Source organism: Oratosquilla oratoria, chromosome 8 (assembly GCF_046742065.1).
Source record: "Oratosquilla oratoria isolate Oo_2021 chromosome 8, ASM4674206v1, whole genome shotgun sequence".
NCBI classification, from domain to species: Eukaryota; Metazoa; Arthropoda; class Malacostraca; order Stomatopoda; family Squillidae; genus Oratosquilla; species Oratosquilla oratoria.
Genome location: NC_134784.1, coordinates 76365693 through 76386224, shown reverse-complemented (window position 1 = coordinate 76386224; position 20532 = coordinate 76365693). Strand labels below are relative to the sequence as shown.

The 20532-nt window shown below is 38.4% G+C and overlaps 1 protein-coding gene across 6 annotated transcripts; it reads right to left on the bottom strand.

Annotated features, from left to right (window-relative positions):
• Nucleotides 1-755: 755 nt before the first annotated feature.
• LOC143027840 (kelch-like protein 26) lies at nt 756-19578 on the bottom strand. 6 transcript variants are annotated; one of them, XM_076189478.1, is made up of 4 exons: nt 19469-19578; nt 9093-9324; nt 4946-5191; nt 756-2697 (listed from the first exon to the last, which is right to left on the bottom strand). In XM_076189478.1, exons 2-4 carry the CDS (start codon nt 9312-9314, stop codon nt 1246-1248), a joined length of 1920 nt encoding a protein of 639 aa, XP_076045593.1. In that variant the 5' UTR covers nt 9315-9324; nt 19469-19578; the 3' UTR covers nt 756-1245. The 6 variants fall into 6 exon arrangements, with proteins under 6 accessions (XP_076045593.1, XP_076045594.1, XP_076045595.1 ...); XM_076189479.1 differs by having other exon boundaries at nt 19491-19566; XM_076189480.1 differs by having other exon boundaries at nt 19476-19564.
• Nucleotides 19579-20532: the final 954 nt, after the last annotated feature.

The window sequence follows — 20532 nt, the reverse complement described above, 5'->3', positions numbered from 1 at the left end:
AGCTGGGGTGGGGATTAATTACAGAGTAAGGAAAGAAGTAAATGTCAGGGGGAGGATGAAAAGTTTTGTGGAAAATAGGCATTTGAGGATCAGTCAACCAATCCATTGGCCCTGGTCTCTTCCAGAAGGCATGGGACCTTCAGGTAGCTTGTATATGTATGTATAATCGGTCCAGTATACTGTGGAAAATAATAACTACCTAATAAAATAGAACCAAATAAATCTAAAACATCAATATATCATCAGGTTTCTTTCCCTTACAGGGGAGATAGATATTAGTGGAAATAAGTAAATCAAAGCAACTAAAATGAGCACAAAACTAGAGTTGCAGTGGTAGGGTAGGTGAAATAAAATATCTATATACCAAAAGGCTTCTTCTCACATGGGAACTAGCCACCCTCCCCCATCCCACACCCATGTTTCCTTAGAAAAAATAAAGTAAATAAATAAATAAAATAAATAAAAATAAAAATCATCATCATCTCAGCTCCTTGTAGATGAAGCGCCATCCCTGACCCCCACCCACTGCCTGAGTCCAAAACAAAGCACAAGGGCCCAACAGCTGAAGCTCATTTGCCCCAACTATTTCATTCACACAGACTTTCCCTCCTTGTCCCCTCATAAGTAAATACAGAAGACGAGGTGAACTCCCTTCAGGCTGTATCAACTTACCATCTTCCACAACCTTACTCCACTTCCACCTGCTGTAGTAAAAGCCATAGAAATGCCAAGGAAAACAAATCAAACACCTTGGAGGAACAAAAATCAAAACTGTAATAGGTACAAGACAGTTTTATCAATTTTAGTATGAAGGCTGCCTTGACTGAATACAATCATGTGGTGTCAACCTTAAAAAAATGCCACAGTAGTGAGGAAGCTCAGTAATACAAAACATACTATAGTTCATAGGAAAAAATAGCAACAACAGTGTACCCTGTAGGATACATTATACATCTATCTACAATATACAATCTTGATGTCATTCTAGACAATTGAAACAAACTTCGGATAAGTTCAAAAGAATTTTTGGACAAAAATGATCAATATCAACAAGTTATACACAAAGCTACAAGAAGAATGTAGTAAATCTTAAAAGTAGGACAGTGAACAAAGCTCTAATGTGCAATGATCATTAATGTAGTACACAGTACTACCCAAAATTACACATATTCAATTATGCACAGGATACTGTATACAGTAATTTCCTGCTTGATATTGCAAAGAATACTTCAGCAGTATTTTACATCACTTGGCAATGGGTAGTACATCCATGTCTTCCCGCATGCGTGGCACATACAGAGGAACACAGACATGTTCCCAAATATCATGTGGATACGATACTTCACTTGTCCATGTTTCTGTTTCAACATCAAAACACTCAATAACACCTGTTGCACGATCAAATGTCGCATCTGAATGGAAACCACCCACCACATATAGCCGAGCACCCATGACCACAATCCCTGCATGGTAGCGGGGTGTTGGCACACTTGTCACAGCAGTCCAATCATCTATTTCAGGATCGTACACATCTATAATATCCACAAGCACTCGTGAATTGGATGCTTCATCCTCATACCAGCCACCACAGGCATAAACACGCCCACCATATGTAACGAGACAGTGATCTGCACGTGGAGTAGGCATGTGAGCACAGGCAGTCCAGACACCAGTTGCCGTATCAAGGGCATGACATGAATCCAATACATGATCACCTTCTAAACCACCAGTCACATACAAAAAACGACCTAATGCTGCTGAAGCATGTTGCGTCCGTGCCCTTGGAAGCGCTGGAATTGGTGTCCATGTGTCTGTCTCAGGGTCATAAGCTTCACAGGGGCTTTCATCTTCAAGAGGGGGTCCTATACCCCCTCCACCTTGACCACCACCTTCGTCTGTCGATTCACTCGCACCACCGACAGCATAAAGACGACCTCCTACAACTGTTAGAGAAAATCGACAGCGCTCTCGTGCCATTGGAGCCATGGTGGACCATTTATTGTGTTGTGGGTTATATCGAAATCCAAACGGATGGATGTTTTCTTGTAAGGCTTGATTAAAACATCCACCTACTACGTAGAGTTCATTGTTCAGAACTGCTGTGCCATAGTTACATTGTTCAACATGCGGGATTGTTGTTAGGTGCCGCCACCTACCTGTTGATCCTAGCAAGTATGTTATTTCATTAGTCACTCCAGAGATACTAAAGCCACCCACTTTGACCACACCTAGCTCTAGGCCTCGTGAGTTGACAAGACCTGGTGGGGGTGAGCATCCTCCTGCAGCTTCCAGTGCTGGAAGCTGTTGAGGATTTAACCCCCATTGTGATGCTACACATTCAGAAATTAAAGTTCCTACATGAGGTAGCCTTGCTAAACGGTGCACAACATGATATGGGACCTCGGATAAGTTGACGTGACGTAGGAGTGCAAGTGCATGAACACCACGCTGTGCAGGATTGTGCTGGAGCCATGCGACGACTGCCAAAAGCACCTCTGCTTCACTGCAGTCCACTGGGTAGTCAGATGCTAAAAGCTGTGTTAGTTGTGCACATGAGAGCCTCTGGAAGTCTGATGTACGACTAAACTGCTGCAGGTGACCACTCATAAATGCATAAGCTCCCCGTCGAAGACCATGCAGGCAGTACGTCTCAGCTAATGTAGCCACATCTACACAGTTGTCAAGATCTAGCTGTGTCTGTAAAAGGCAAGATTTTTTTCAATTAATTGAGAATACTAAAAAATCATATTTAATCAAATTTGAAAATCTGAGGAGTGAAGAAAGACTAGTAAAAGGGGTGTGGAAGGCAGAAGTGGAAGGAGTGAACATGAGGGGGTGACCTAAGATGAGATGGATGGATGGGGTAAAAGGGGCATTGTTTTATTATTAATATGATTTTTTTTTTCGCAGCCGACCTAGATATGGATCACAAGGTCTCCTGTCGGCATGCTCCGCCTTTGTAATCCTTTGTAAGAGGGGAATGTCTGTTGAGGAAGGATGGGAGAGGACAGAAGATAGGGGTGAATGGAGAATGATTGTGTATGGATGATGCTGTGATGCATGTGAGAAATAAATTGACACAGCCCAAAGGGATTTTTCCCCATCTTCTCCTTTTCTACATGAAGGGACATACAGGTGTTTATATATTTTTTTTTTTTTTTTTTTTTTGTGCCAATTTAATGAAGTGCCCTTGCTGTGGATGTACTGTGTCTTGCAACACTACTTCTGACTCAGGACAGTGGACAACATGTAGAGATGACCCATCATCCAGGAGGCAAAGATAAGAGAGGGAAGGGGATGGATGGGAGTGGAGTATGTTGGGGATGGAATGGATGGGAGTGTTTTTTATGCCATTGTTTTTTGGCAACCTCCCTTGTATATGTATGGAAATCTGAACATCAAAATAAAAACAGTAACAGGGTGAAGTAAAAATAGAACTATAGAATAAAATTAAAATATACTGTAAATATTACATTAAGAAAAAAAATCTGAACCTGGTTTCAGCTACATTAAGACATATTGATAGGTCCAGAAAAGTGATATATACACGTGTTTGTATTCTAACCTAATTTCACCATAATTCTACCTTTCAGCATCTGGATCTTAGAAGCTAAGTGGATGATGGTTTGAATCCTGCAAGGAAGTCAACACATGATGACAGTGAGGAAATATGGTCTTAAATCCCCAAGTTCTGACAAAGGTATTTGTGCCTAACTACCTCCTCAACCGAGTAACAACTGGAACCAAATTCACTCACCATATTATTTAAGCTCTTATCTATGCCAGCAGAATCATATCATTTGCATACACTAGGCTACCATTCATTATCGCACATCTTCTCCAACCTCACAAGATTCACCTGGAACATTCACACAAGCTTCATGCCCATCATAAAAGCCCCTCAATGCCTCTACAAAATTTCCCCCTATCTTGTACAGCCTCATGGGCTCCCATGTTACTTTCCTATCTATCCTACTTATATTACTTTCTTATCTATTTTATCACCTTCTCTGGATCCATAAAATAGGCACAATACCTTACCTTTCTCAGTTTTCTCACTGAAAATCAGTTCTACATGAACCCTTCCTTTACATTGTTCCTCTCCTATTATTTTCTCTATTAAACTCTCTATTCTTTTTGTTATCATTCTGCTCAATACCTTACTTGGAATGCTCAAAATGTTAATACCTACTAAGTTCTTACAAGTGCACCTACAACTTTTATTCTTATAAAGTGCTACTATGCATGTTTTCTTGCAGTCTTATTACATGACATGCCCTTACTAGCCACATTCTCACTCCCCTCCACACAGTCCATCCAGTCATACTGCCTTCCCATATTCCAAGCTTGCAACTAACTGGAATGTATTTACATGTCACACAAAACCACCACATGCAACTCACTGACAGTCATTGGAAAATTTGTCTATCTATATATATCATAAATTTGTCTATCTATATATATCATAAATTCAGCGACCCCCTGCAGAGGGGTTCGCCGAATTTATGAAGTGGCCTTGATGTGGATGTGCTTTGTCTTGCAACACTGCTTCTGACCCAGGGCAGTGGACAGGATGCAGGGATTACCCGTCATCCAGGAGGTGCCAAGATGGGAGGGAGGGAGGAGGGTGGAGGGGAGTGGAATATATAGAAAATGGAATGGGTGGGAGTGGTTTCTATGCATTTTTCTTTTTGGCTACCCTCCCATGTAGGGGGAAAAAGCCTTTGGTATATGTATGTATACACCAATGGCTTTTTTTCACCTTATAAAGGAGGTAGCAAGTCAAAAGGCACACATCCACTCCCACCCACTCCATTCCCATATAACATACTTCCTTCCTCTCACCTTAACTCCTTGTATCAGCTAAATTAATTAAATCTAAGCTGAGCCTATACATGAACAAATTCAAAATATGGGTTAATACCTAATGCTTTAGCACACCTACCTGGAGATAATTGGAGCATGCCTCAACAACTGTAAGGACCTGAGCATGTGCTGCTGCTGCTAGAACATCCTGAATATTTGCTAGGTTGAGGGCAAGACGAGATGTATATGCATACTCTAGTAGTCCTTGTAGTCCTACTGCACTGACTCCTTTTAAACGAATTTCACTTTGGCCTCGCTCACGCATGGCATCCGTGAACATGGCTCGGAAGTAATCACTACATGATGCAAGAACTACACGATGTGCCTGTACCAAAAGAAAGATATGGATAAAGTAAATTGTTCTGTACACCAGATAAATCATGCATTTGCTTGCAAAGTGTATGAATGGTGATGAGGGACTGTGCCTTCAAATGGTAACAATGAGGTGATGAAAGGAGGGAGGAAAGACCCCAGAGAAACTGCATCCCTAAGGAGGAATCATCCACTAACTAGTCCACCATTCTTGGTAACTCAAAAACACCTACCTCCATCTGGAGGCATGCAGCACCTGATCTCCAGAATAGGCCCACTGTTTACACATTCTTTCAGAACACTCCAGCTTCCTTTCATCCTAAATTTGCTCAATATTTTTTGTTAAAGAATGCAGTTCTCTTTTCCGCAACCCAGCTACACTGAAACAAATCCAGACCCTTCCAAATGCCCAGTGCTCAAGATTCATTGTATATACACCCACACCTTTCCACTACTATTCTTGGGTCCATTAAGAATGCATCACATTTACAAACACAAAAAATAAATAAATAAATAAAAAAAATACACTACAAACTGGATCTTTGGAAGTAAGTCTTAAAGGAGAGAGGCTGGAAGAAGGGGAAAGCTTTAGGTACTTGGGGTCGCATGTGGCAGGAAAGGGAGGAGTAGAGGTGGAGGCAAATTGTAGATTGAGAGAAGCAAGTAAGTACCTTGGGGAATTAAAAAGTGTAATGAGAAATAGGCATTTGGGAATGGATGCAAAGAGGAGATTATTTGATGGGGTGATTGTGCCGACAGCATTGTATGGGGCAGAGACATGGAATTTATGAGAGGTGGAGAGGAAAAATTTAAATATGTTTGAGATGAAATGTCTGAGAAGTATGGTAGGGGTTATAAAGTTGGATAGAGTGAGGTGGTAAGGAGAGCAGGGGTGGAAAAGGAGATAGCAGATAGGTCTGATGAAAGAGTATTGGGATGGTTTGGATACATGGAAAAAATTAGTAAAGAAAGATTAGTAAAAGAGTTGTGGAAGGCAGAGGTGGCTGGAGTGAATATGATGGGGTGACCAAGGATGAATGGGGTGAAGGGGGGTGTTCAGCAAGAGAAATGTCTGTTGAGCAAGGCAGAAGATAGGAGATAGGGGTGAGAGGAGAACAGTTGTGTATAGATGATACTGTGATGCAAGGAAGGGAGGGGGGCGGGGATGGGGGGGGTTTGGGAGTGGTTATGTAAGAATGATGTTTTGATGCAGCCAGAAGGGATTTCTCCCCATTTTCTATTTTTCTGCAAGAGGGGATGGAGAGGGGGGGGGGGGGTCACCGATTAAGTGAAGCGGCCTTGCTGTAGATGTGCTGGGTCTTGCTGCATTGCTTGTGACCCAGGACAGTGGGCGGGATACAGGGATGAGGAGCTAAGATGAGAGGAAGGAAAGGGTGGTGGATGGGAGTGGAATGGGTGGGGATGAAGTGGATGGGAGTGGGTATATGCTTTTTGACTTTGGCTATCTCTCTGGTAAAGGAGGAAAAGCCCTTGTTATATGGATGGTAAGATGGGACAAAATCGATCTGCAGCCTGGACATAACTCCCTGACAAAAGGGGTGTGACCAAGTCAAACCAAACACCCATATCCAATCCATCCAAAACATTCATTGCTCCTCCCATCTTAGCTCCTTATTGATGACGGGTCATACCTGTCCACTGCCACACCATTCCATTCTTATCCAAAACACTGAACACAAACCTAAAATTCTACAAATAAACATAAATGGGATCACAAACAAATGCACTGAGTGAGAAGTGATAAGTGGTGTCCCGCATAAGACCAAAACTTGAGTATGCAGCAACACTATGGACACCCAGTACCAAAAAAGAATATAAGAAAATTAAAAAGAATACAAAGAGCAACAACGAAACTAGTACCAACTCTTTCCAAATTGACATATGAGCAAAGACTGTCCAAACTAGAATTACCAACTTTGGAACAAAGCTGGGAAAGAGGGGACTTGCTGACTATCTATAGAATAATGAAAGGAATGGAAGTCTTAGATAAGAATGACTTGTTAATACGGGATAATGCTAAAACAAGAGGACACAAAAAGAAACAAAAAAAGGATAGTTACAGAAGAGATTTGAAAAGGAACAGCTTCCCACACAGAGTGATAGATACTTGGAACAAATTAGACAACAAAACAGTGTGTGCAAACTCTATTCAAGATTTTAAGAAAAAACTTGATGCTGAGAAATACAAAGACGGGTCACCACAAGCATAGCTCTCTTCCCATATAATACAACTAGGTAAATACACAAACAGTCCATACATATTGCAATAATACAAGAAACAAAATTCACCACAGACCACACTACCAGCCTTAAGAGACTACACTACAATCAGACAAAACAAATCACACATCATAAAGGTGGAATTGCAACACATACTGTACACAAAATCATTCCATTCTCCAACAAAACAAAATAAACTAAACAGTCACTCACAGACAATAGATTAGAAATAACTACCATACAAACACAAAGAAAACAACATACATCACAAATATCTAAATACCGCAACTAATGACTTCAAATACATATATACTGTACATGCTCAAATATACTTCAAATTCTCAGTGACTTAACAAATCAGATATTGAGCAGACCTAAATGCAAAAAGAGATTTATATAAAATGCTGGTTCAACAAAAGATGTAGTGAGGCTAAAGCCAGGAGAGATAAAGCCTGGAAAAATGGAAAAAAGACAAGAAAACATCTAAATGGCAAACATATAAAAAATTTAGAAACGAATATGTAAACATACACAGGATAGAAAAAAGAGAATATGAAAGGGACATCATAGACAAATGTAAGGATCAACCAAAACTCTTTTACAGATATATAAATGACAAACTAAAGGATGAAAATGACATAGTAAAATTGTGCGAAGGAGACAAAGAATACATAGATGACACAGAGGTGGCAGAAGTTATGATCAGGCATTTCAGGTCTGTTTTTACAATTGAGAGCTTACAACCCAGGGAGGATGGACAACTAAAAAGTTCACCCATGATGAAGGAAATAAAAATAACACAAAGTGAAACAAGAGACCAAATAAAAAGCCTAGATGTCAGAAAGTCTCACGGACCACATGGAATTGCAAATTGGATACTGAAAGAGTGTATAGATGAACTGTCAGATAAACTACACAAGATAATTGACTTCTCACTAAAAGTGGGAAAGGTGCTGCAAGATTGGAAAGATGCAAACATAGTACCAATACATAAAGGAGGAAATAGAGAAGATCCTACAAATTTTAGACCGGTGTCCCTCACAAGTACAGTAACAAAAATATGCGAAAAGATTATTAGGAGCAGATGCACCAAACACTTGGAAGAAAACAAAATAATAAATCCCAAACAATTCAGTTTTAGAAGTGGAAGATTGTGCACCACAAATCTAATCTGTTATTACTCAAGACTAATTGAGATAATACAAGAAAGAGATGGATGGGCAGACTGCGCCTTCTTGGACTTGCACAAAGCATTTGATAAGGTACCACACAAAAAATTAATAAGTAAAATTGAAAAAATAGGGGGAATTCAAGGCAAACTGTTGGATTGGGTGAAGGATTTCTTAACTGGGAGAAAAATGAGAGTGATTAGCCATACTGCCAACAGAATTAACAAACCATACATTATTTTGTTGAAGATAACCACTGCTTGTTTGGGAACAGTATCATGTCCAAGAGATGGAGTCAGAGGTTCAAGGATGTTAAAGGTGGATGTTGACAATCCAAATATGACCTGGGATCTAATTATTTTGTCCTTCTTCTTACATGCACTCCTAGTGATGATATGCATCTATATGAGCTCATGCCACCATACTACTTTAATATCCCGTGAATGATATGCATTAAAATCTGTGAATATTAGGCATCAAAGTGTCAAAATGACCTTAACACACCTTGAAAGCTTGACCCCCAGCAATGAGAGTTACATCAAGGAGGAGACCTTGGGATCGTAGTGTATTGAGTCCAAAGAGGAGAGCACCCATATGTGAAGGGTGCTCCACCTGCACAGGATTCAGGGGCCGTTCCTGCTGTAGACTGCTTGATCCTTGGCCACAAGCCCCTCCCCTTCCTCCTCGGTCTGCAGAAGATCCCACTGCAATACCTGCCCGTGTCATGGCCTCATACCTGAGGAAAAACCATCAGTGAACAAAAGAACACCAAAGTTAAAAATAATTTATTCATTGTTAATATAATATTTCACTGATCTAATTTACATTTTTATGATTATTTTCTATGCATCCATCACATATGTATAAATGGGTGTACAGAGAACAATTATGATGAATGTGGAATAGTTATATACTTTGACTCAGCCATCCTCCACCCTTGTGTGTATTTAGCTAGTTGTTTACCTAGTTATATTTTATGGGAAGGGGAGCTATGCTTATGGTGTCCTGTCTTCATATCTCATTTTATCTAGACTGTTTTTAAATTTGTGTATCTTTTTTGCACACACCACATTTTCATCTAATTTGTTCCAAACATCTATTATCCTGTGAGGAAAGCTGTTCTTTTTCAGGTCTCTTCTATAATTGTCTTTTTTTGTTTTCTTTCCATGTTTTCTTGTATCTCTACTATCCCATTTTATTAGATCCCCTCTATCAATAATTTCCTGATTCTATAGTTATCAAGTCTCCTCTCTCTCTTCTTTGCTCTAATGTCCGTAGCTCAAGTTTTGTCAGTCTCTCCTCATATGATAGTGCTGAGAGCATTAGTGCCAATTTTGTAATTGCTTTTTGTATTCTTTCAAGTTTTGTTATACATTTTTTTGTACTTGGTGACCACATCATCACTGCATACTTCAATCTTGGTCTTATCAAAGTGACTAGTATTTTCTTTACCATTTCTTCATCCAGGTATGTAAATGCCACTTTGATTGTTCTTATCAAATTATAAGTTTCTCCAAAAAATTTGTTTACACGTTTCTCAGGGGACATATTATTCATAATAATGACACCTAGGTCCTTCTCAATTTCCAATTTTTCAATTTCTTCCTCTCCCAATTTATATGATCACACTATTCTTTTTCTGCTTCTTCCAAATTCCATTATGCTACACTTCTTAATATTGAATTCATCTCCCACTTCCTACTCCATTCCCAAACTTTATTGAGATCACTACAGCAACTCACAATCTTCTACAGTGTTCACTTTTTTCAACAGGTTTGCATCGCCCACAAAGAAGCTCATATAACTTTCAATTCCTTTATCCATATCATTAATATATATATAGCAAACATTATTGGGGCCAAAACTGTTCCTTGTGGAACTCCACTAATCACTTCATCCCAATTAGAATGTTTGTCTCTTATCACCACTCTCAGTTTTCTTTCATGCAAGAAGTCTTCACCCACTTCAGCAGTTTGCCCTGTATTCCTCCTGAAGTTTCTGATTTCATTAGCAATTTATGCGGCACCTTATCAAAAGCATTTTTCAGGTCTAGAAATGCACAATCAGCCCATCCATCTCTTTCTTGTATTACATCTATTAGTCTTCAATAGTAACACATCAAGTTTGTGACATATGATCTTCCTTGTCTAAATCCAAATTGCCTTGGATTTGGTACTTTTTTTTTCCAAATGCCTTACCCATCTAATTTTGATAGTTCTTTCACAAATTTTAGCTATCATATCTGTAAGAGAGACTGGTCTATAGTTAGTAGGTCTTTCCCTTTATATATTGGTACTATATTTGCTCTTTTCCAATCTTCTGGAACTTTTCCCTCCTTCAATGAACTGCTTATTAGACTATGTATTTTGTCTGTTAGTTCATTCCTGCATTCTCTAAATTAAATTTTGCTATTCTCCTGAACCTTTACCAACCACTTACCTCTTTTGCTATGGACTCTTTATTCTCTTTATTATTCCTCTTTAATTCTTTATTATCATCCTTTATTTCTTTTAACTGTCTCTTTAATTCTTCTATTTTTTTTTATTTAGGTTTTGGTTCTCCTTTAGTTCTTCCAATTTATCAACTCTTTGTGTAATCAGTGCAAGATGACTGAACCTAATCTCCCATAATTCGTTCATTTTTGTTAGTTTTTCCTCTAGACTTGCTAATCAGGGGAGGTTGTCATCTCCCTCATTAAATCCATGGATATATTATCTCCACTTTCTATTGTGCTGCTCTTATCTATATTTCTAATTTCTATGCCTTTATTGATTTCTTTGACTTCACCTCTGTTGTCTATACATCTCTTGTTTGCATTCCTTCTGATGTCTGTAATGGTGACATTTCTTGTGTTTTTATGTACATATTTCCAGTTTTGTTTAATTATTGATATATATATTTATTATTGTATATTTTTGTGAGCATTTTTGTAATCGCAATGCAATTCGTACCTGTTTCCAGCCAATGCAAGGTTGACATGGGTAGTCTTGTTCTCGTCTTCGAAGTGTATGCACGCTGTCTGTGCTTGATAAAATTACTTTAAACAAATAATTATTTTTTTTTATTCAGCCACCCCATACATGTCCAGGGCCCGTTTGTTCCCTTCCTTATTTTCTTCCATTGTCTTCAATAATCCCTCCCCTTCTCCTTTTTCTTCACCTTCCCACTACACCATGAGCTTTCTCCTTCCCTAATAATACAACACAGGCACTCCCTCATCATTGAAATCCATGAAAATTGCATTTTTTCCCATAGTTCCAATCTTCACCGTCAATTCGATGATTGTGTGTTGTGTGTATATACAGTGGTACCTCTATGCGTGCCCTTATGTACACAAAATTTTATTTATGCAGTCAAATTATGGGGAAAATCTTGTTGCTATTAACACAGAAAATTTCTATCTACACCGGCACATTAGTGTCCATTACTGCGCGGAAAATCAAATCCCGCACCACCATCTTGCTGACATCACCATTCATGCGCTGTGTTGTGTCTCCTCCCACCATCTTTGTTGTGTGCACAACTGGTCCTTCTTTCAGCACCTACCCCTTGGTATTGTACTGTTTGTGCCTTTAAAATGCCTCCAAAACAGGTGAGAAGTCCTACTAAAGCTGGTGCTTGTAAGAAAACCAGCATCATGATTGAGAAAAAGCAGGAAGAGATTGCCAAAGCTGCTCAAGGTTTACGCATGTGTAAGCTGGTGAGAGAGTTTGGTATGCCTGAGTCAACAATAAGAACCATTCTTTTAAATAAAGATAAAATTCTGTCAGCTAATGTGTCTAAGGGTATAAGGTATGTGAGCACACATAAGAGGCCAGCATTGTTGGATGAGGTGGAAAGGTTATTGCTTGTGTGGATACAGGAGAAGCAGCATAAGAGTGACAGCTTGAGTGAGGAAATGATCCATTCAAGGGCTTGCCAAGTGTATGCCGACCTGCAGCGGCAGCAGGCTGGTACCAGTGGCCAGCTTACACCACCTTCAGTGCCCTTTACAGCCAGTAGGGGGTGGTTTGAGAAGTTTTGGCAACATACGGGCATCCACAGAGTGACATGGCATGCTGAGGCAGCAAGTGCGGACACGGATGCAGCTGAGGCGTTCATCAAGGAGTTTGAGGAGCTGGTGTGTCGTGAGGGTTACCTGCCACAGCAGGTATTTGTGATGAAATAGGGCACTTTTGGAAGAGGATGCCTAACAGCACCTACATTACTGCTGAGGAGAAAGCTTTGCTGGGGCATAAGCCTATGAAAGACAGGCTTACAGTGATGTTGTGTGCTAATGCGAGTGGCAACTGCAAGATCACGCCACTTGTAGTGTATCATTCGGAGACACCAGGAGCATTCAAGAGGGGCAACGTCCTGAAGAGCAGACTTCCAGTGATGTGGCGTTCCACCCCGACAGCTGTGCCAGGAGTGGCTCGAGGGGGCATGCGGCCGAGATATCAAGAAGTTTCTGCAGGGGACTGGACTGCCATTGAAGTGCCTCCTGCTGCTGGTTAATGGCCCAGCACATCCCCTTGACATGCAGGCACATCTTCCCCAAGACCTGGATTTCACCACAATTAAATTCCTGCCTCCAGACACCACTTCCATTCTGCAACCGATGGACCAGCAGGTCATTTCTTATTTCAAGAAGCTGTACACGCATGCTGTTTGAACGCTGCTGCAATGCTACCACTGACACAGACCTAACTCTGTGAGAATTTTGGAAGTCTCACTTCAACATCTTGCACAGTGTAAAAATGATTAGCAAGAGCTGGGAGCAGGTTACCATCAGGACTCTACAGGCAGTGAGGAAGAAGCTTTGGCCATCATTTGACAGGGAGGAGGATTGAAGGCTTTGAGCCTGCTGGTCCATCAGTCATCTTGGACATTGTTGCACTAAGGAGGGAACAGGGCCTGGAGATGGAGGACAGGGATGTTGAGGAGTTAGTAGGGGAGCACGAGGATGAACTGACCACTGAGGAGCTGAACGAGCTGCATCAAGAGCAGGTCGCCGAACTGGCCTGGGAACAGCAAGAAGGGAGATGACGATCGTGTTCAGGGCCCCACCAGAGAGGAGGTGAAGGAGGCCTGTGCAATGTGGAGGAAGCTCTATGATTTCGTGGAGGTCACACACCTGGACCAGACACTAGTGAGCTGTGTTGCAGGCCAGTTCAATGAACTGGTTATGCCTCACTACCACCAAATCATACACACACAGCACCGGCGAGCAACCATCACAGAGTTCTTCCAGCCTCGTGCCAAACGACAGCGCCCTAATGAGGGTGCCACTCTAGCTGAAGGAGCACCTCCTCCTTCAGAGGGGGGTCAGTAAGCCCCCACCACTCCACCACCTCCTCACCCCCATCCACCTATGCCAGCTGCAAGTCTTACCATCGGTAGGTACAAAAGATTGCTTTTTCATTATATTTTTTACCTTGTAAGTGGTCTTTAACATTGTTTTTTTGGCATTAATGTTGCAGGAACATCATAATCATACCTATTTATGTCCGTTTTGTGACAGGCTTCATCATATCAGAGGGAAAAAGCATTTCCATTTACGTGAATTTCTATTTATGCAGAGGCGTACCGAACGGATTAATCACGTAAATAGGGGCACTGTATGTATATATACAATAGCTGCCATAATTTTGGATGCAATAATGCTGACGTCACTACTTATACCACAAATTGGAAGTCCCTTGCCTTCATTATCCCAAGTGACCTAGAAATTTTTTTGTATGCCTGGTAGCGAGACCAAGGTTGGCTGCCACCACGGCATACTATATTTCCAGGCTTGGTGCTGTTTGAAATTCTGTGTTGCCAGCTATGGATAGTGGATATGAAATTGAATGTGACAAGATTGCTCCCTCTCTAAGACATGCAACACCAAGAGGCCTTTTCAAAGACACTTTTCAGTTTTAAAAGCAATTTTAATAACAGGTATAGCACCACATAGGCTGGAGGTAGTGAATACACATAAAAAAATATATATATCAAACAACCTTATCAACAAGGCTGCAAAGAGTATGGTGATTGGTCTGAATAGCACATACAACACTCCAATCAGGCAAGCAATTATAAACACCAATAGCTGGTTGGCACTTTCATCACAAGAACACCAATTGGGACACCAGGTGTGTTTAGCCTGAAACTAACAAGATGGCATACATTGGCAAGGAGGAAACACTTTTTCATGCATTGGAAGAGTCTTTTGTAAGAACTAGTCATAAGCCACAGTGAGAATTATTTTGAAATTCAGTTTGACAAGTACATTGAGACTAACAATGGAGAAGCAACTTAACACTGAATCCTATGCCTCTTAGCTATCATTAAAGGTAAGCATAGCCTAACTAATCCTCTCAATCACATGGATTTCACAGATAGCCTGGCAGAGCCAGATTGACATTAGTACTGCCTAGCAGGGCAAAAGAAGAGTTGATAATAATGGATGATTTAAGGCCAGATCTACAAAGCCAGGGGTTCATTAACAAATATATTAAAACAAATACCATGTGAAGACAGTCTTTATTAGTACTATGTTTCACTTATAATAGCTTTATTAAGTATACTTGATAAAGCTGTAACAAGAAAAACGTCATACTAATAAAGGCTCTGTCCTTACATGGTATTTGATTAACAGACTTGTCTGCAACTGCCGATTTGATCAAATTATATCCTTAGGCCAGATTACCACAATGCAAGTAAGTTCTACACCTACCACATGATAAGCTATAACGCCTTTATTAAGTCTTTATTTCTCCACTGGGTGTTTATTTTTTCACCCAAGATATTATTGCAAATGCATGATTTTGTAGGTTTTTCAAACTTAACCTCATCATTTATGGTCTTCCTTTCTGCTGAACAGAATTGTAAGTTGCTTCATATTAACCAGAACATATCACCCAAATTAAACAGGTTACTCTTTAAGCATCTTTGGCTGTGAGGTTCTTCTAAACCAGTGGTTCTTACAGTTTTTCAGCCCCGATAACCCAAAGTTCAACTCCAAGTCAACCTAATACCCCCTCTCCAACTGACAACTGACTTTTGATTTACTGTAAAAAAGAAAAAACAGGATGGCTATGAACAAACAGCCGAATTCTAGGGACTTTTTAAATAAATAAAATACAATTCTTACACAAAACTATTAATTTGATATTTTCCAGGATGCCTTTTTGGATACCCCCAAGAACCAGGTTCAATGTCCCCTTGGGGTATTGTGGCACTACTTTAAGAATACCTGTTCTAAACCAAATGAAATTGACAGATATTAGCCAAAAAAAATATCAACACTGTCTCTTTGAGTTAACATGGTCAATCAGACTGGATTTGATTAGGTTCAATTTCAGTAAGATACAGTACTATGAAATTGACTAGATAAACACCATATGAGGACGGAGCCTTTATTTGTACGACGTTTCGCTTATTACAGCTTTTTCAAGTACAAGTTGAGATACAAATGCTTGAGATTAAATAAGGGGAAAGGAGGGAACGGGGAGAGAAAAAGGGGGGGGGAAGGAAGAGGAGGAGGAGGAGGAGGAGGAGGAGGAGGAGGAGGAGGAGGAGGAGGGTGGGGGGATGGACACTGGGAAAGGATGAGAATGCCGGCCCAAACGTCCGTGAGCGAAATGTCCACAAAGGGTGGTTTAAGTATAATATTTTGCTGGCAGACTGCCACTTTTAAGTACTATGAAATTACTATTTTTCACAATCAAATTGATGCATGTACACTGCCACTAAAAAGACAGAGCTTTATCATATTGGTGTAGATCTTTGCAATATGTAAATGCAGTCATACCAAAGACCAACAAACACAGACAAACACCCTATTTAGACAGACAAATAACTCAAAATGACCAAAACCAGACTTTTTTTTTTATTATCATTATTATTATTGTGGGTTGTACTGTATGTGTGTTGTAACTGTAACTTTGAATGATCTGGATCCACATAGAGTTTCAATTTGTATCATTACAAATTGACTAAGTAAAGTATTTATTATTATTATATTATTATTATTATGATGCTTTTTTCATGGCAAAAAACTATTTCTGCTACATCATATATAAAAATTATTGCAACTCACTTAAGAAATAAGTTTTTCTCTGCTGACAAGTAATCCCTGTGCCAAATCACCTGCACCACTCAGTAACAACACTGTGATAAGTGGCAATTTTGTATGCTTTTAAGCATTTTGTGGTCCTCTTCCAACAACTATGTATTGTCTAAAGTATTTATTTACACATTGTATTCTCACTGGGCCAGAGATTTTTGCCAACAGCAGCTAGCATGTGCCTCTCCTCTTGAGTGTGATAAATGGCTAATTTTTATGCTTTTAAATGTTTTGTAGCCCTCTACCAATAATTATACATCTCCTGAAGTATCTATTTACAGATTATCATGTCAAACAAAAACAAACATGGTATCTGAAAGCTCATGTCAAGCTTGGAGTTATTGGTAGTGTATCACATCTTGAATCTTGATATTGATGAGGCCAAATGCTTTAAAACTTACAGATATGATAAAATATAGTGCAAGTAATTAATTTATGCCAATATTAACTAAATAAATTAATATCATCAGAGTTGATGGTAGTTGTTGGTAATTAGTATGGCCCATTAGGGGGTCAACTACTGACAACTACCATCAACTCTGATGATATTGCTTTTTGTTAATGTTGGCATAAATAAATTATAAGTACTATATTTTATCATATCTAAGTTTTAAAGCATTTGGCCTCATCAATATCAAGATTCAAGATGTGATACACCATGGACAACTTAGAGCTTGACATGAGCTTCGAGATGCCATGTTTGTTTTCGTTTGACATAATAATCTGTAAATAAATACTTTGGGTGATACATAATTGTTGGCAGAAGGCCACAAAATATTTAAAAACATATAAAATAACCACAAATCACATTCAATGTGAGAGGCACATGCTAGCTGCTGTTGGCAAAAATCTCTGGCCCAAATCTAGACAAATTAGGAAATAATAATCTGTAGATATAAATGCTTTAGGCAATATATAATTATTGGTTGAGAACCACAAAAAATTTAGAAGCATATAAGATAACCACTTATCACAGTGTTGTTATTAAGTAGTGTGGGTCACTTGTCAGTGGTTCGACACCGGGATTATTTGTGAGCAGAGAAAAATTTATTTCTTTAGTGAGTCATAATAACTTTCATATATGATGTAGCAAAAATAATTTCCACCACAAAAACAAGCATTATGTTAATCTATATGCTGCTTGTCAGTCATTTTGAATTACTTGTTGGTCCAGATATATTACTTGTCAGTCCTTGTCAATCTTTACTAAATGTAAAAGGAAAAAACTATTTTAGACACATTATGCTACTTCAACCTTAAAATTCGGGTCTCACTTATTACCAACCAAACCCAAACAAGGACTGTTTTTGCTCAAATGCACAATTTTATATGAAAAATTAGTATATGGTTGCATTATTTGACCTATTTTCTTTAAAGTGTGTGATTTCGATGTAATTTGATCAAAGAGAAGTTACATTTTTATCCTCTGCAAAATTACCAACCACAGCTACAAATACTGTCCGACTCGGTAATTACCAACCAAACCTGAACAAAGACGGTTGTTGCTCAAATACACAATTTTATATATAAAATTACCACATGGTTGCATTATTTGACCTATTTTCTTTAAAATGCATGATTTTCCTGTAATTTGATCAAAGAGAAGTTATGTTTTTATCCTCTGCAAAAATTACCGACCACAGCTACGATTCATCCAGCCCACCATCTATGATCACTGATGGTATGGATCAAACTACACTCTATTAAGTTTCTTACTATTGTGTTATTAGTGTAACAGATTGCATATAGTTGAATTATTTGAACTATTTTCTTTAAAATGTGTGATTTTCATGTAATCTGACCAAAGAGAAATCATGTTTTTAGCTTCTTCAAAATGACCAACCACAGCTACGAATGGTTGCATTATTTGAACTATTTTCTTTAAAATGTGTGATTTTCATGTAATTTGATCAAAGAGAAGTTACATTTTTATCCTCTGCAAAATTACCAACCACAGCTAAGAATTCCGTTCAGCCCGCCATCTTTGATCACTGTTGATATGGATCAAATTTCACTATTAAGTTTCTTACTAATGTGTTATTAGTGTAATAGATTGCATATAGTTGAATTATTTGAATCATTTGCTTTAAAATGTGTGATTTTCATGAAATTTGATCAAAGAGAAGTTATGTTTTAGCCTCTGCAAAATGACCGACCACAGCTACAAATACCATAAAAAAAATAGCATATGGTTGCATTATTTGAACTATTTTCTTTAAAATGTGTGATTTTCATGGAATTTGATCAAAGGAAAGTTATGTTTTTAGCCTCTGCAAAATTACTGACCACAGCTACAAATTTACCGACACAACACTTACTTTAATCCAGTTCCAGTAGCTCTTAACTGAACCATTCCATAAAGAATTAATTTTTTTCCATGCAAAAATAAAGAAATGAAAAATGTGTTTCCATGATACTGAAATAGAACCCATAAATCCACCTTTGACTGCAATAAAACAAAAATTACCTAAAATGATTTATCCTAGTGTATTTGTTTGTAGATACTTATGAAGTTTATTGAAAGTAAGCAGGTGCTGTACCTTTATGTTTTGCATGTTATATATAGTTTATATGACTACTGAATTATTATTACTATTATTATACTCCACAGACCACAGGTAACATCCTAGCCCATTCAACCATTGCAACACAAAGCACATAATTATAATATAAATATAGCTACTCTCTGGACCAAAAGAGCACATATGTACCATATAATTACCGCACCTATGAACTCATGTACAAAACAGACTAAACAGATTAATATTATGTGTATTTTTTAACTTGCCTAGCACCTTTTGTTTACCAACCTACTGCCACTACACTTCCTTTGTTTTGGCACAGCACTTCCTAAGTTCCTTCACATAATTAGAAACTAACGTAAACAAACCAAGTTCCAATAATATATATTTTTTTATATTTACAACACTGAAATTTAACATATTTCTGATATGATAACGGGATATATGCATCTATGAAAATATAAACATTTGTCTTTAATATTAACAAAAATTGGGAAGTTGGTTTTACTTTCCCATTGCCTTTAAGGAGATTTATAATTTATTTAGTATGATGTACGTCAAGGAGATCTCGGCCTTCATTATATACGTTTCATCTAATTCTTTAGGTTATCATATCACTTATCCAAAAATAAAGTAATTATAAAAAGAAATCGTGTGATTACAAAATATTTAATTCTAAAACCAGTGTTGGGCAATGTAAGCGGTGGAACTTCCTAGAACTATCAAATTACATCTTGTATTCATCATCTTGTATGACTCGTCCTTATCCACAACCTTTGATATTCTATTAATACCCCATATATTATTTCTACTCTAAGTCTAGTGAGTATATTCAAAATTTAACTTGCCTCAGTTGCAAATCTTCAAAATCTTCAGAGCTCTTCGATATATATACATATCTATATATGTATATGTATATATATACGGTATATATATATATATATATATATATATATATACTGTATATATATATATATATACATATATATATATATATATGTATATATATATATATATATATATATATATATAATACTGATGACCCACTTTCGGAGAAGAATAAGCGAAGATAAAGAGATCTGTATATTTCGATCACTTACTGTGATCCTCTTCAGCAGATATGAGTTACAAAGTAGAGAACAATGTGTATTTATAATGAAACAGTGAGGTAGCAAGAAGGGACGGAGGCTCAGGTCACATGCCAGGCACGCGTTGTTCTCTACTTTGTAACTCATATCTGCTGAAGAGGATCACAGTAAGTGATCGAAATATACAGATCTCTATATCTTCGCTTATTCTTCTCCGAAAGTGGGTCATCAGTATTATTTTA

Bases quoted from the DNA above. Each gene is read 5' to 3' on its own strand.
- LOC143027840 (XM_076189478.1), bottom strand. From the start codon at position 9,314: ATGACACGGGCAGGTATTGCAGTGGGATCTTCTGCAGACCGAGGAGGA. The intron at 5,192-9,092 runs GTGTGTTAAGGT...CTTTTGGTACAG, and splicing joins CTGGGGGTCAAGCTTTCAAG to GCACATCGTGTAGTTCTTGC. The intron at 2,698-4,945 runs GTAGGTGTGCTA...TGCCTTTTACAG, and splicing joins CATGCTCCAATTATCTCCAG to ACACAGCTAGATCTTGACAA.